Source organism: Panthera uncia, unplaced genomic scaffold (genome assembly GCF_023721935.1).
Source record: "Panthera uncia isolate 11264 unplaced genomic scaffold, Puncia_PCG_1.0 HiC_scaffold_1776, whole genome shotgun sequence".
Lineage (NCBI taxonomy): Eukaryota > Metazoa > Chordata > Mammalia > Carnivora > Felidae > Panthera > Panthera uncia.
In genome coordinates, this window is record NW_026058444.1 from 16608 (window position 1) to 33715 (window position 17108).

The 17108-nt window shown below is 51.8% G+C and overlaps 1 protein-coding gene and 1 long non-coding RNA gene across 2 annotated transcripts; one reads left to right on the plus strand and one right to left on the minus strand.

The window, feature by feature from the left end:
- Window positions 1–4453: 4453 nt before the first annotated feature.
- On the minus strand, window positions 4454–15829 carry LOC125917378 (T-box transcription factor TBX21). Its single transcript, XM_049623594.1, has 6 exons — window positions 15242–15829; window positions 7577–7731; window positions 7096–7217; window positions 6393–6551; window positions 6194–6255; window positions 4454–5943 (listed from the first exon to the last, which is right to left on the minus strand). The coding sequence occupies exons 1-6, from the start codon at window positions 15730–15732 to the stop codon at window positions 5325–5327; spliced, it is 1608 nt and encodes a 535-aa protein (XP_049479551.1). The 5' UTR covers window positions 15733–15829; the 3' UTR covers window positions 4454–5324.
- Window positions 5592–6399, plus strand: LOC125917379 (uncharacterized). Its single transcript, XR_007456173.1, has 3 exons — window positions 5592–5672; window positions 6098–6168; window positions 6247–6399. It is a non-coding gene; the product is annotated as an uncharacterized LOC125917379 (long non-coding RNA).
- Window positions 15830–17108: the final 1279 nt, after the last annotated feature.

Genomic DNA, 17108 nt, shown 5'->3' on the forward strand with positions numbered 1-17108 from the left:
GTACTTTGTAAACTGTGAAAAAAAATTTTCAGTGAGTAGGCTAATCAGCATTTTAGATTCTGTTGAAAGTAGAATTAAACTAAAAGATATATCTCAAGAATTTATACAGAAAGCAGCAAAGTGAGACAAAGAGAAAAAACATAATAAAGAGTTGAGAGACATGAATAATAATAGAATGAAAATCTCTGACATCTATCTGATTAGAGTCCCAAAGGGCGAAATTGGAAAGAATTAATGTTTAGAGAGATAATAATTAAGAAATTTCAGAATTGATGAAAACTATGAATACACAGTTTCAGGAAGTACAATATATCCCAAATATGATCAAGAAAAATAAATTCATACCTTGTCACATCATAATAAATCTGCTACACACCAAATGTAACTAGAAGATCTGGAAAGCAGAAAGAGAAAGACAGATGACCTACAAAAGAATAACTATTAGCTGGGGCACCTGGGTGGCTCAGTTGGTTGAGCCTCTGACTTTGGCTCAGGTCATGATCTCACGGTTTGTGAGTTCAAGCCCCACATAGGGCTCTCCACTGCCAGCGCAGAACCCACTTCAGATCCTCTGTCCCCCTCTCTCTGCCCCTCCCCTGCTTGCTCTCTCTCAAAAATAAATAAACATTTTTTTAAAAGAATGATAATTACACTAGTAGCAGATTTCACAACAACAGAAGCCAAAAGATGACGGAATAGCTTCTATAAAATAAGAAAAAAATTACTATCCACTTAAAATTGTTTACTCAGCAAAAAAACCATCCAACATCAAGGAGAAAAATAATAATCTTTGTAAAAAACAAGCTTTTAAGGAATTTACAAAGATACCTGTTTAAAAGAAGTTGTAAAGGATTTAGTTGAAGAAAAAAAGAGACAGAAATGAAAAGAGGAAAAGTGAGCAAGAGAATGCTGACATAAAATTAAGCCCAAGCAAGTATTATCTCAACAAAGTAATACAGGAGTATCATCTGTGTGGATGAAAAAAGAACTGAAGGGGCACCTGGCTGGCTCAGTCAGTAGAGAATGGGACTGTTGATCTCAGGGTTGTGAGTTAGAGCCCCACGCTGGATGTAGAATTTACTTAAAAATATATATATGTGAAAAAAACAAAACAAGCAAACCAACCCCCCCCCCAAATAGATATGTGTGTATATGTATTTGGAAGTGTTCAAAATCAGTAAATTAGGAGAGAAAACAATAGTAAATCAAGAGGGGGGAAAACAAGAGCTAATCTAAAATTGTTTTATTGAACAGAACACAGGGTAAAATATCATTCAACATTAGGATTTTATTAGGTTAAAGGCACCTATTAAGATGTATGAAGTAGCCACTAAAATAGAAATGTCAAACCAATATGAGGGAAAAAGTGGAATAAATAGGAGGGAACGAATCCCCCAAAAGGCAAGAAACTAGCACTTGAAGTTCTAGCAGGTGCAATAAGCTAAGAAAAAGAAATTCGAAGTATAATGATTAGAAAGGAAGAAATAAAACTGTCATTATTTTTTTTTAATTTTTTTTTAACATTTTTATTTATTTTTGAGACAGGGAGAGACAGAGCATGAACAGGGGAGGGTCAGAGAGAGGGAGACAAAGAATCTGAAACGGGTTCCAGGCTCTGAGCCGTCAGCACAGAGCCCGACGCGGGGCTCGAACTCACCGACCGTGAGATCATGACCTGAGCCAAAGTCGGACGTTCAACCGACTGAGCCAGCCAGGCGCCCCAAAACTGTCATTATTTGAAATAATCCAATTGGCCATAAAGAAAGTAATGAATTTATAGCAAACCACTAAAAAATAATGAGAGTTTAGTAAAATGGCTGGATCTTACAATTGGCATACAAAAATCAATTATAATTAACAATTAGAAAATATGTATTTTTATTTTTTTTAATGTTTATTTATTAGAGAGAGAGAGGGCATGAGCAGGGGAGGGGCAGAGAGAGGGAGACAGGGGATCCTGAAGCGGCCTTTGCACTGACAGCAGAGAGCCTGATGCAGGGCTTGAACTCACAAGCCCTGAGATCATGACCTGAGCTAAAGTCGGATGCTTAGCTGACTGAGCCACCCAGGCACCCTGAAAATATGTATTTTTAAAAAATGCCCTGTATAGAGAAAAAAACCTTAATACTTAAGAATAAATATAAGATATACAAAAGCTATACCTGTAAACTATAAAACTTTACTGAAGACCTTAAGAATGACCTAAAGAGGGGCATCTGGGTGGCTCAGTTGGCTGAGCGTCTGACTTCGGCTCAGGTCATGATATCACAGTTCGTGAGTTCAAGCCCCGCGTTGGGCTCTGTGCTGACAGCTCAGAGCCTGGAGCCTGCTTCGGATTCTCTGTCTCTCTCTCTCTCTGCCCCTGCCCTGCTCACGCTCTCTCTCCCTCTCTCTCAAAAATAAATAAACACTAAAAAAATTAAAAAAAAAAGAATGACCTAAATAAATGAAGAAATATCCCATGTTCATGCATAGAAAGATGTATTTTAGTATTTTCAGTATTTTTTCTTTTCAGTAAAAGGTACATTTAGTAGAGAAGGAATAGTAGTAATGAACCTTTATGAGTCAAATAAAAAAGCATCAAAACATATGCCCCCACACTTTTGGAAAAAGATAATAGAGGGTGTAAATATATCTAATGAAGTGAACAAAACCATTTAAAAACAGTGTGGGATGGGGCGCCTGGCTGGCTCAGTGGGAAAAGCATGCAACTCAGGGTGGTGAGTTGGAGCCCCGGGTTGGGTGTAGAGATTACTAAAAATAAATAAATAAACTTAAATAAAAATAAAAACAGTGGGGGAGAAGAGTACTGTAATTACAACAGTTCCCAGAAAAGGAAATAGGCCTAATTTTATACCAACACTTAATAACTCCAGGGAGTGATAGCCTAAGGGGTGGGAGGAATAATCTGCACTTAGCGCAGGATGACAGAACCACTCATGTCATTTACAAAATTATGAGCTTCCAAATCCAAGGAGGATGGAAACAAATATGTCTTATCTTTTCCTTCTTCTAACTAGAAGGTGATGAAAATGGCCTCTGGATAGAGACCAGGAAAGGAGGGGATGTGAACTGTGACAGAAACGGAGATTTCCAAGCTCCAACAGAAGTGAGAGAACACCCAAGGGCCCATGGTGACACCCGCCTCCCCCATTGGAGTGGGGGATACCCTGGATGGGACTAGGCAAATGGAGTAATTTTAACTTCTGGACATTTCCCATAAGCTCCTTTCTTTTTCTTTTTCTTTTTTTTTTCTTAAGTTTATTTATTTATTTTCAGAGAGAGAGAGAGAGAGCATGAGTGGGGAAGGGGCAGAGAGAGGGAGACATAAAATCTGAAGCTGGCTCCAGGCTCTGAGCTGTCAGCACAGAGCCCGACGTGGGGCTCGAACTCACGGACCGCAAGATCATGACCTGAACCGAAGTCGGACGTTCAACCGACTGAGCCACCCAGGCGCCCCAGTTTTTTTTTTTAAAAAGCATTTTCAGTATGATTCCAACGTTATAAAAATATACTTCTGTCTAGCTATCTAACCCAGTTAGCATTTAATGATAATTATTGATGGGTGGTAAGATTTGGGATAATTTAGTGCTTTTTACTTTTATGCATTGCTTACATTCTTTAAAAGAAGCAGGTGTTATTTTACAAATACAATTCAGTATGTGTATAAAGAGAGAGGGAAAGAGAGAAACAGAGCTAGAGAATTATAACAATAATTTACAGATTGAGTGCTTACTGTTTATCAGATACTGTTCTAAACCCTTTACATGTGCTAGTTCAAATCATATGAAATTGCCATATTTAGCTGTTCTTGACCTACAAAAACAGCAATTTCATGTGGTTCAATTTATATTTACTCCTTTAACCTTTGAATAACCCTAAGAGGACGATGGAGAACCAAAGCTGCTAAAGCTACAGAGGTGCCCCTGGGTGGCTCAGTTGGTTGAGTGTTCAGGTTAAGCTCAGGTCATGATCTCGCAGTTTGTGAGTTCGAGCCCCACATCGGGCTCTGTGCTGACAGCTGGGAGCCTGGAGCCTGCTTCGGGGTTTTATGTCTAACCTGTCTCTCTCAAAAATAAATAAACATTAAAAAAAATGTTTTTTTAGGAGACGCCTGGGTGGCTCAGTTGGTTAAGCCTCTGACTTCGGCTCAGGTCATGATCTCATCGTTCGTGAGTTCGAGCCTCGAGTCAGACTCTGTGCTGACAGCTCAGAGCCTGGAGCCTGCTTCAGATTCTATGTCTCCCTCTCTCTCTCTCTGCCTCTTCCTCGCTCGCACTCTATCAGAAATAAATAAACATTAAAAAAAATTTTTTTAATCTTTAAAAAAATGCAAAGAGAAATCAAGGCTTCTCCCCACAGAGCTCCCAGCCCCCACCCAGCCCTGTCCTGGGGTCTCGCCCTCCCACCCCTCCTCCGCAGGTCAGGCAGAGGAACCGTTCATTCTCTGTCCCAAGGTGCCCTACAAGGTGGAATCAACCATCAACCTTCAGGACATGTGGTCTTGCTCTGTTTATCCCCTGAGTGAAGCCACTCTGGGTTTCTAGAAGCAGGCACAGGTCCTTGGGAACTGCAGCTGCTGTTGGAGAGCTTTGGTGCACCTGCAAATCCCAGCGGGGTGAGTCCCCATCCATGTCCCCCTCCAGGGCCCTGAAGCAGGACACATTCTCCAGTTTCATGTTTATTTGCAGAAAGTGATGAAGACAAAAGAAATATATCCAGACACCACTCTCTGTACAATAAATAGCCTCCCCATTCCAAAAAGGAAAAAGAAAAAAGCATGCGTGCCCCCATAATCACCACCCCAAAGACTTCGCTTCTTGAGGTGTGCACCAACCCCCCCCTTCCCCGCCCTTCCTGGGGACCCCACTGTCTCTGCGCAGGTGGGGTCCAGGCCAGCCGCCCAAAGTCCTCGGCGCAAACGAAACTGCGCAAAGTTAGTTCTATAAAGGAAGACGGTCTCCAGTTCCCAGCCAGCCCCACCGGACCCCTACCCAGTCCCAGAGAAGAGCGGAAAGCTCCTTTGTGGCCAAGACCTTCTTGTTCTCCGTTCTCCGTTCTCCAGCTGGGAACCCACAGCCAGAAGCAGCACCAGGGAAATGATTGTAGTTGGGGCCGAGGAAGGGGCAGGGGACACTCCTCTCAGGTTTCATCGTGGGCCGGAAGCAGCAAGTGAACCCCAGAACCCGCTCTTCCTCAACCAACTACAAAAAGGGAGGAGACAGAGGGAGCTGGGGCCTCTCAGTCCTGAGTCTGTTGTCTGCATTAGTTGGTGTTCTCCAACCTGATAACACTGTTTCTGTGCCTTTCCCCATGTCATCCCCTCAGTTGGGAAAATAGCTATAAAACTGGCCTTCGGTTTCCTTATCAAAAGGAGAAGGGGCCCCAGCAGGGGAGGAGCTATCGCCACTGGAAGGATAGGGGGACACACGCCTCCTCTTAGAGTCTCCTTCACCCAGTCCTGAGTCACTGGACTCCGGCCGCAGCGGGGTGATCTCAGTCCACACAGAGGGGGAGCCCTGGTCCTCCGGGCCCCGTCCCTCTGAAGCTCCGGGACCGGGTTCCACGGGCAGAGTCCGCATGGGGCGGAACCAGCTGCCTGGGCCCATCTTGGGAGGGTACTGGGGGGCCACAGGCCAGCCGGCTCCAGGCGTCAGGACCTCTTGGCCTCGGTAGTAGGACACGGTGGGCCCAGGGGCGGAGGGCAGGAATGCAGGCTTCATGCTGACCGCTCGAAACTCGGCCTCATAGCTGTGGTCCCGGGGGGGCCCCAGCCAGTAAGGCTGGGAAACCACATCCTTGGCTTGCCCAGGAAGGTCGGAGTAGAAGCGACTGGGAACGGGATACTGGTTGGGTAGGAGAGGAGAGTAGTGGTCTCCCCCAAGCAACTGACAGTTGGGTCCAGGCGGGGAGGGGACGCTGGTGTCAACAGAGGCATACATGCTAAAAAAAAAAAAAAAAAAAAAAAAAAAAGGAGGCAAGAAAAGCGGTCACAAAAAGAACCACTGACCTGTAAGCCTGCCTACTGCACGTCCCTCCCTGGACCCTCTTGCCCTGCCGGCCCTCCAGCATCCACCCCACCCCTGCCCACCCCCAGGGAAGGAGACGTGCTCAGCACCAGTCTGGAGTCGAGTCCCAGGAGGAACCAAGAGGAGGCCCTCGGCAAAGGTGAGCTGAACCCAGTGGCACTTACGACTCAAAGTTCTCCCGGAATCCTTTGGCAAAAGGGTTATTATCAATTTTCAGCTGAGTGATCTAGAGAGAGGGGAAATAGAGGCACCTGAGTCCCGAGTCTGGTGCTAGAGAACTTCCGGACTCCCCACCAAGGAAGCCGGTGGGCCTCCCTGTCCCCTCCTGTCCCTCGAGGCTCGGCCCCGCCCGGCAGCCCTCACCTCTGCATTCTGGTAGGCGGTCACGGCAATGAACTGGGTCTCTTGGAAGGTGAAGACATGCGTGTTGGCGGTGTTGCAGGCCGCCTCCGGCTCCCCATCGTTCACCTCGACGATGTGTAGCCGAGGCTGGTACTTATGGAGGGACTGGAGCACGATCATCTGAGAGAGAGCCACATGCTTGTGGGGGTCTATGGGTCCTCTACCCCCACCCACGGCTGGTCCTGTGGCCAGGCTAGAAGGGACCCTGAGGTCATAGCGTCCATTCCCCTGCCCTGCTACCACGTAGCTTCCCCCAGGCCTTCTAGCTCCAGTGCCCAGCCTCTCCAGGGCACCACTTCTGCCCTCTTGCCCTGTGTCCTACCCACAGATGTCCGTTGTGACCAAGGTACTAGCACAAGCAAGGCTTCTCAAGGCTCTGTTCAACTTAGACTCCGCGCCCATTTCCTGAGGCCGCGGGCACCAACCCTATGCCCAGCATGGCACACAAGTGATGGCGGCCTCGGGTTTGATGAAGAAACCCCCAGGGCCAGCTCGGCCCATGTCATCCTGAATGCAACCCCGTGTCTGCCCCTGAGACGCAGCTTCCTCCCACCTCATCTTCCCCGCACGGTGCATGGAAAAAAACCAGAGTCAGAGAGGAAGAAAAGTGACTTTCACAGAACAGAATCAGCCAGGAGGGGTGGGGGGTGGCGAGGAATCCCACCTGGGTCACATTGTTAGAGGCCCCTTTGTTGTTCGTGAGCTTTAGTTTCCCGAACGAAACTTCCTGGCGCATCCAATGGGCTCCGGTATTGGGGGAATCTGGGTGGACGTACAGGCGGTTTCCTGTGGACAGTTAACCTCTTTGGCATGCAGCCCCCGGGGGACCAGAGCCCTGGTGAGATGGGGCTTCTTTGCCTGTTCGGAGGGGGATGTCAAAAAGGCTGCAGGGGCAGGACTAGATGGGTCAGGGCAAGGGGAGGTGGGCACAGAGGACTGAGCAGAAGACAGGCTAAGGCAGAAGAGAGAAGAGAGGACAAACAGAACGGGGGGCGGGGGGTGAGAAGTGGGAGGGGACAAGGGTGGGATGGGGAATTAAGGCTTAGGTATAGCGGGCAGTGGCTCGCGGTTTCCTCCTGGGTCCACCAGGGGGCGCTCAGTCTCGGCGAAAAAGAGCATCCAGGGTTCTCCAGGGGGCTTCCTACCTGGCATGTTGCCCTCAGCCTTGCCACACTGCACCCACTTGCCGCTCTGATACCGCCAGTGGTGCTGGTCCACCAAGACCACGTCCACGAACATCCGGTAATGGCTGGTGGGCTCCAGCCCCGCCACAGTAAATGACAAGAACGGGAACATCCGCCTAGGGAGAACAGAAAGACCCACCAACATCCATCAGACCCCCAACGTCGCAGACAGCCACCCCTGTGCCAAGGCTTTCAGCCATGTGCTGGAGTCAGTTTCCAACCCTCAAGAGAGCCAAGCGGAAATGCCAGCCAGTCGCTAAACAATGCCATAACTAAAACTGAAATTATATCAACTTACAATTAAATACATTATCAGCCGAGGTGATAAATACTCAAAACTCATCGCTTCTCAGTTCGTTTACTACATTTTCCTGTTATCTCTGCTCTTGAGGTTACTTTTTTTCTTTTTTCTTTTTTTTTTTTTAATTTATTTTTGGGACAGAGAGAGACAGAGCATGAACGGGGGAGGGGCAGAGAGAGAGGGAGACACAGAATCGGAAACAGGCTCCAGGCTCTGAGCCATCAGCCCAGAGCCTGACGCGGGGCTCGAACTCACGGACCGCGAGATCGTGACCTGGCTGAAGTCGGACGCTTAACCGACTGCGCCACCCAGGCGCCCCACTTTTTTTCTTTTTTAAAGTTTTTAATGTTTATTTATTTTTGAGAGACAGAGAGCCAGCGGGGGAGGGGCAGAGAGAGCCGGCGACACAGAATCCCAAAGCACACTCCCGGGTTCCGAGCTGTCCGCACAGAGCCCGACATGGGGCTCGAACTCACCAGCCGTGAGATCATGACCTGAGCTGAAGCCAGACGCTTAGCTGACTGAACCACCCAGGCGCCCCGTCTTGAGGTTACTCACATCTCTTGTTCCCATCTGGCGGAAAATACTAGATAACCGTGCTACGGCACGTCTCCTCCCAACTCTGCATCCAGGGATACCACAAGCATAGCTTGAAATCAGCCACCATAGGGATAGTTACACCACGGAAATCAGCAAACACCATGAATCAGGGCTTTTTCGCTGTTCTTCTTTCAGAGGGTCAGTTGATAGACACTGTCTCGAATCTTAGTTTGCTTCCTAGCCGGGAGCAAAGCCACAAGCCAGCCCCCCAGAGGCACTTCCCCATAGGCCCTCATGCCTCAGTCTCCCAAGCCCTGTCCGGTCTCAGTCCCCGCCCCATCCTCTCCACTGTGGTCCTCACGGTGCCATGATGCTCCCAGCGCTGTGGCACCCAGGCTCCCCCCGCCCCCCCCCACCCCCCCGGGGCCAGATGTCTGTGGATGGCCTGCCCCAGGCCTCAGCCTTCAGAGAAGTAGCTAAAATCCTAGGTGGAACTTCCCAGCCACCTGGAAGAGGACTCTGTTGAGCACAGTCCCCACTCTCAAAGGCCTGGCTCCCAGGAAAAGTGGAGGAAGTCGAGGTTGGGATGCGGTATTATCCTCTATCGCGCCAGAGCAAGAGAGCCGGAGAGGGAAGCAGTTTCATACAACACCCATCTCGCCACTTCCACCGTCACCCATCCTGATGGCTTGGCTTTTCTTTTCCAGCCCAAGCAGGAAGAGCAGATTTTGCAGGATGGCGGAATCACACCCTCATCAGAATCACGTTTCATTCCCACACACCTCTCCCCTCCTCCTACAAGAAGTCATGCAGGGTGGGAAGAAAGACACCAGTCCATGAGTCAGGAGACCTGGGGGAGGGAGGGTGCCAGAGACCTAGGAACGCTTTTGGGGAGCATCCTAGTCCTCAGGCATTCCCAGAACGACACCCTTAAGAACCTTGGGAAGGTGTCCCGACATCCCTGTCTTCTCCGGACTCTCCTATGCTGAGAAAAAAAAAAAAAAAAAAAAGAGGTTTACTGGCCCTATGACCTTAGATAAGTTAATTCCCAAACCAAACCTCAGTTTCTTCACCTGTAAGTGGGGACAGTAACTCCTGTTCATTTTTCCTCTGAGAGCTGTTAAGAAGTTTGAAAGATGCGAAACTCAGCTCATCCGGTCCCTCCTCCACCCCACCCTCTCCCAGGCCCCGAGCTATCAAAGCCCTCAGGCCCTCAGGCCGGGCTGAAGGACCCCAAGCAAGCGTCCAGAGTTCTGGAGCCCAGGGGCTCAGCAGGCCAGCTGACTTGAGAAATCAAAGGTGACGGATGAGGCCTTGAACAATTAAGGTTGGGGCGGTATTTTCAACTCGTCTCTACCACCAACTCCTATGACGCAGTCGGGTCGCACACGTTTTTTGTATCATAACCAGCTCCCCTTCAAACTTGTAGGAATAAAGGAAGAGAAGGAACGTATTCATTGTGTCTCTACTTAGCAGTAGCCAGTCCTTTGAAACGTAATAAAAAAATTTTTTTTTGTTTTTTATTAGTTATTTTTGAGAGAGGGAGAGCGTGAGCAGGGGAAGGGCAGAGAGAGAGGGACACAGAGGATCCGAAGCGAGCCCGACACAGACAGCCAAGAGCCCGATGCAGGGCTCAAACTCACAAACCGTGAGATCACGACCTGAGCCAAAGTTGGATGCTTAATCCACTGAGCCACCCAGGAGCCCCTGAAATGTAAAATGTTACTTCCAAGTTTATACTTGAAGCAGCCAAGGACTGGAGAGCCGTGTTGACGGATCCTTGGTGGGAGAACAGTGTCGGGGGCTCCTGACTACAGCGTACACGCCCTGGGGTCCATCTCTCTACCCTGCTTAGCTCTGGTAGAGGGAAATGCAGGAGAAGCGGGAAGAGAATGGGGGAAAGGGAGAAGAGAAGGGAGGTCTCATTTCACCCTAAAAGTCTAGAATCGCCACCAGCTGGAACCCCAAAATAGCCCCTGATTTACATGACACTTTGCTGGGAAGGAACACGGTCTGATGCCAAAGGAAGCCCTTCAAAAAGACCACTTATGGGGCGCCTGGGGGGTCTCAGTCAGTTAAGGGTCCGACTTCGGCTCAGGTCAAGATCTCACGGTTCGTGGGTTCAAGCCCCACGTCAGGCTCTGTGCTGACAACTCAGAGCCTGGGGCCTGCTTCGCATTCTGTGTCTCCCTCTCTCTCTGCCCCTGCCCCGCTCGCGCTCTGTCTCTCTCTCAAAAATAAAGTAAACGTTAAAAAAAATTAAAAAAATAAAAAACCAAAAAGACCACTTACCATCCATCGTGCCCTCAGAGGACAGGGCCCGAGACTCTAAATTCCTGAGCTAGGGCTCAGGACTATCCCATCTTGAAATGATTCGCAGGGTCACCACACCCTCCACCCCATCCTGAACACCTCTGATAAGTTCCAATTCACCGTCATTACGTACAGATTAAAAGGAGGTGATTTTTCGTCAGTCATGTTGGCAAAGTGGTTCACAACTGATATCCAACGCTGCTCAGTCTGTGGGGAAAGGGGTCCTCTCACACACTACTGGTGCGGGTGTAGATTAGTATCACCTTTTAGGAGGATATCCCAGCACTACCTTGTACCTATCGAAATGCAAAATGTGCTCAGGCATCAAAGGATCTCCCCTCCCCCCCCCCCAACCTCAGATCCAACTTAGGGAAAAAAAGACAGTCACTAGCAAAAAGCCGATGGAAAACAAAGCTGTTTTCACCTGCCCCAAGAGAAATTAAGCCAGTGAGTCCAAAAAAAAAAAAAAAAATTGTCTTAGGGGCACCTGAGTGGCTCAGTTGGTTAAGCACTGGACTCTTGGTTTCAGCTCAGGTCATGATCTCACGGTTCGTGAGTTCGAACCCCGCGTCTGGCTCTATGCCGACAGCTCAGAGCCTGGAGCCTGCTTCGGATTCTGGGTCTCCCTCTCGCTCTGCCCCTCCCCTGCTCTCTCTCTCTCTCTCTCTCTCTCTCTCAAAAATAAATAAAACATTAAACAACTTTTTTTTTTTAGTTGTTTTAAAGATCTAAGAAGTTCTCCGAGTCAGGAACGTAGAGAAGGGAAAACCACCATGGCTAGGAGGCCAGTGATCCAGGATCGGTTAGCACTGAAATTGTTTTATCAACCCCTAAATTCACACATACATACACACACAAATGCAAACTGAGCTCCTTAACAACAGAACTACCCAAAGTTATCTTAATTATAATAATCAACTAATCACACCCAGAAAAGTGGGGATTGCCAGCAATGAATGCACACCCACACACCCACACACACAGACACCGGCCTCTCTCTTCCTCTGCTGAGAATATCTACCATCAACTATTCTCTGCACACCAACACATTCACAGCACACACACACACACGCTGCCACACAGAAATACAGCGCGAGTCCGGTGTAGGCACCCCGAAACTTCCCAAACACACAAACTTCAACTCCCACGTCTCCACTTGGTCGGTCCAACATTTTATCTCGCTTTCCCCTCCCAGTCCCACCCGAGAGGCCTGGGTCAGTCTCTGGCGCTGGGAACTGCCATCCCCACCCCCACTGCCGCTCCCCGCCTTGCTGTTACTGCCCATGGAGGAGAGAGTGACTGTCGCTTGTCCATAGTGCGAGGGAGGGGTCTAGGGTGGGTGGGAGAGGAAGGATCTGGGAGGGAGGGAGTCAGCCCAAGGCAAAAGGCTGTGGGGCTGTGGGTGGGCCTGGGCTGGAAGGATTTTTCAAAAAGGAAGAAGGCCGTGGGTGATGCGGTGGTGACTGGCAGGTCACTGGAACCCACGGGGGGACAGGCCAGCTCTCCAAAGCGGGATAGGAAGGGTGCCGTTCTCTGAGCCCAAGGCTTACTTTTCAGAAGTCAGTAGCTCAAGGAAATGGCTGCCGACTTCCCAGATCGCTGGAGCCCAAGTTCAGGTACGGGGCTGAGTTGGGGCCAGTGGGACTGAACTGGGGATGGTATGTTCTCTGTCCCTTCCACCCCACCATGGGACCCCTGAGGCCTGCTCCAAGGGAGGCATCAAAGGAGGTGGTGAGGTCCCCTTCTAACAGGGACCTCAGAGTGTCCGAAGCTGTCCCTCAGGATGGATCGAAAGCGTGAGGATTGTGACAAATACAGTCACACACAATTACAAAATGATCTGGGAAATTTGATACTATGTATGAATTTCTTCTCAGGTTTGCTAATAGTATCGTGCTCGCTTTTATTTTATTTTTTATTTTTTTTAACGTTTATTTATTTTTGAAAGAGAGAGACACACAGAGCATGAGTGGGGGAGGGACAGAGAAAGAGAGAGACACAGAATCCGAAACAGGCTCCAGGCTCTGAGCTGTCAGCACAGAGCCCGATGCAGGGCTTGAACTCACAAAACGGTGAGATCATGACCCGAGCCGAAGTCTGACACTCAGCCGACTGAGCCCCCCGGGCGCCCCGTGTTTACTTTTAAAAAGCCATTTTTAGACGCGCATCGAGAAATTTGAAGGATGAACACTCTTTCGTAGTGTCTAGGATTTACTTAGTAAATACTTAACACCATCACTGATAAAGCTGCAGACTGGGGAGTGGGAGGCGGAAGTGAGGTGAGTGAGAATAAAGAAGAAACAAGATTGGACCAGGGGTGACAAGGGCTGAAGCTGGTGATGGGTAGGTGGAGGCCTGTAAGGTTTTTCTCTTTGCTTTTGTATATATTGGAACTTTTCGTAATAAAAGAAAGTAAGTGTATGGATCTCAAAGGGAGACACCAAAACTCATCAAGAGAGAATTATTCAGCAAGAACATGAAGGAAAGAAGGAGGCCACAGGGTATCGATGGGGACCCGCAGAGACACATCCCTGTGAGACACCTCCCTCACCAGGCCGCGGGCAGCCCGCCGCCAGTCCAGCGCCCATTGGGTCCCTGAAGTTCTGGCCAATGCTCCATCCACCCCAGCCCTCAAGGCTGGAAGGGCCAATTGTAGGGAGGCCAGGGCCTTCCCCCAGGGTGGGAAGGGCTTCCTGACCATCTGAGGAGAGCGGAGGCCTGAGTTCAGGTCTGCTGGGTGACAGAGTGCGAGCCACTCGGTCCCTAGGCTTCAGCACCCCTACCTATAAATGGGGAGACGGCTTGACCTACGTAGCATACTGTAAAATAATGGAAGTGAAAGCACTCTGAATGCATCAATGCCTTTGGACAGTATAGGCTGCTGTTTTTACTCCTGGCCGTGAGGGGCCGGAGAAAGAAAGCCAGGCGGGTACCGTCTGGATTCTGGTGCCAGTTCTGCCAGTGACGGCTAGGAAGAGTCTCTTCGTGTCTCTGAGCCCGCTTCCCTGTCTGTGCAGGGAGGGGACTGGACAGGATCTTCTGGGTCCCCTCCAACTCAAACTTGATGGGACTAGAAGCCCGGGCTGTGCCTGGGAGCACTCACAGCGGGCCCGGGTTGGGGGGGCACAGAGAGGAACCATCAGAAGGTTTAGGGGATGAAGGCCAATGCCATAATAACAGACAGTGCCAACTTCCCTGGGTTCATCCCAGAGAAAGAGAAACAACTCAGCAACTTGAAGCTGTTTGTGATTGGTGGACAGGTCCCTCAATCCCAGGCCACCCCACAGAAATCACTGGGAGGGAAGACTATCCCAGCAATGTCTACATTGAATGCCAACCCCCCAACCCTGGCCCAGCATGGTGGCCTCTCCCTTCTCCCTCCCCAGGCCCCACACCGGGTATCTGCCCTTCAACACCTCCTGGGCGCACTGATGACACAGCCCCTCCACACAGAGGTCCTCCTTGGTCCCCTGCCCACACAGGCCCCCACTGGGAAGGGTGGGTGCACACTCTCACATGCCAGACACAGGCCGGGCCCACTCGGTGTTGCTTACTAAACAAATAACGCACTAACAGCAAGTTTCTCTTTCTTTCCTCACGCAGGAGGCTCTCTCCGGAAGCAGCACCCTCAGCCCCAAACCCTACCCCGCATGCTCTGGGCTCATAGGACACTAAGCCGTGGAGCCAGGGGTTCCCCAGGCTGGATGGTAGACTGGAAAGCATCTGGACAGGGATGAGGCAGACTTTCAGGGGACAGACCTCACGGGGAGCAGAGTGGGACTGGTGGCCAACTGGGACCTGGGGGCTCAGCGTCACCTGCTCAGGCCCATGGGTATGTGTGCTTTCCGTCAGGGCCTGTGCCTGGAAGGGATCTGTGCCCCCCACACACTTTACCACATCCCCCCCCCCCAAACACACTCACACCAGACATATGATCTCAAAGTACTACCGGAAGGGAAACTTGGCGACTGCTTCCCCGTGTCACCAAATCCCAGTCTTACCCACCTCCCAAAACTGACCTGTGCACAACACTGGCAAAAGGGCTGGGAGTGGGTAGGGAGCAGGGGGATAGGAGGGGTGGGTTGGGTACAGGAAGACCCTGCCCTCTCTTCCATTTCCCCACACATAGGCGCTAAGAGGGGTCCTGCCCTGTCAAACCCAACACACATGTCCCCCTCTGCCCACCGTGACCCCCACTGAGGCAGAGAGTGATCCAAGGGCGCACCCCAATTCTGGGTGAAACCATAGGTACCCTCCCCCCTAACCCACGACAACTTCTCATTGCACCCACTCTCCATCTCCCTTCTGACTTCTATGTCCTAGGAGAAAACAACACTCAGACCTTTTCTGTCCCCACTACAACTCCCTCCCTGCTACCCCCAAAGTCTAAGCCAAACTGTGAAGGGCTCCGACGCGAGAAGGATAAAACAAAACAAAACAGAACACTTGTTCCGGGCGCGCGTCTCACTCACCGTCCCTGCTTGGTGATGATCATCTCCGTCTGGTGCTGATTAAACTTGGACCACAACAGGTGGTTGTTGAGCGCGACTCTCAGCTTCCCGGACACCTCCAGCCCCGCCGGCAGCGCGTAGTCCTCGCGCGGCCCCGGGTAGAGAACCGAGCGCGGGTCCGGGGCCCCATAGCCGTCCCCAGGCTGGTAGCCCTCGGCGCTCGCCGTCGGCGGGAAGGGCTCGCCCACCCCGGGGAAGCCGGCGGCCTGGGGCCGGGGCGGGTAGGCGTAGGCTCCGAGGAAGCGGCCCGGCGGAGCGGGCACCAGGGCGCCCCCGGGGTACGGCGCCCCCAGGCTGGCGCCCCCGCGACGGTCGGCCGCGTCCTGCGCGCCGGGCTCCGGGTAGAAGTAGCGGTTCTGCGGGTCGGCGCCGGGCGCCCGGCCCTCGTCGCTCGCCGGCATCGGCTCGGTGCCAGTCAGCATGTCTCCGCAGTCCGGCTCCACGATGCCCATCCGGGGCCGGCTGGCACCTTCCCGCAGCCGTCGGGGACCGGCCCCTCTCCGCGCGGGGGCAGGCGTGGGGGTCTCGAGAGTCGGGGCGGGGCCCCGGGGGCGGGGGCGGGGGTGGGGGGGGGCCCCACCGGAGCCCGGGCTCGGACGCCTGGGTCCTGCGCCCGCGTTTGGCGGGCGCGCAGCTGCTCCCGGGCTCCCTCTCCAGCGGGCCGCTGTCACTAGCGTCGCGGCGCCTTTGCTGTGGCTTTATGAAGCTCTCTGGGCTCCCCCCCACCCCCCCCACCTCGGCCCCGCCCCGCCTCACCCCGCCCCCTCGTGGCTAATCCTCGGCAAATTCGAAGCAGCCGCCGAGGACTGGAGGCCCCCACGGTGTGGCGGGTCCCCGCGCGCCGCCAAGTTCAAGCTTAAAGACTGCCTTCTGGAAAAGTCCACCCGTCCACCCGAAACGCCAGCCTGTTTCTCTCCTCTGGAGCCTCGTGGAAATTCCACCCATCCTTCCAGGCTCAGCTCAAAGGTCCCCTCCTACAGGAAGCCTTCGGTGATGGCCCAGATGCGACTCACAGGGCCTTGCGGCCGGCCGCACTCGCCGCTCGGCGCAGCAGCGGGGTCTGCACCCAGTCCGAACTGCTTAGACCGCGAACATTCAGCAGATCACTGATGCCCACTGTGTGCCCAGGCTCTGTGCTAGGTGGCTGTGCCTGAAGTGTTTGCGCTCTTTCTCGGGGGGCCAGAGACCCAGCTGGGCTGTGTCCCATGCATCTCGTCCCAACAGCCCCAAGGCGGAGCTGGAAGCTGGGGGCAGCGGGAAGAGCTCCTTGAAAGGGATTGCACCCGCTGCAGCTTCAGGTTTGCAGGGTCGGCGGGGGGCGGCCAGGGCACTGGAAGCAGCCCTGGGCTGCCCGTGCTCAGAGTCTCGTCCCTGGCTCTGCCTGTCACTCAGGTATGTGTGACCTGGGCAAGTCACTTCCCTTGCCTGAAAGGCAGCCTCCCAACCATAGAATGGGGGAAATAAGCTGATTTCCTTTTCAGAGGGGCTGTGAGCCTTACCCTAGAGGGTGGACCTGTGCAGCACTCTCCAGTCTATTCTTCCCTCTGCTCGGAAGGCTGCTGGGAACAGGTTCAGGGCCCGCTGACGGGGCAGGATGCCCCCCACCCCGATTTGTTCCGCAGGACTGCCTGCGAGATAGGACCACTACTAGGGCTTTTCTTTCTCTAGTTTGTTTTTCTGTTGAGTAACAGAGTCGTCTTAGGATGAAAACAATCCTTTCCCCCCCCCAGTTGAAAACAGCATCATTGGGAGTTTTCTTGCACATACGGATAAAGCACACTCCTAGAAAATGTAAGCAGTAAAAATGGGGCTGTTACAATAAACCACC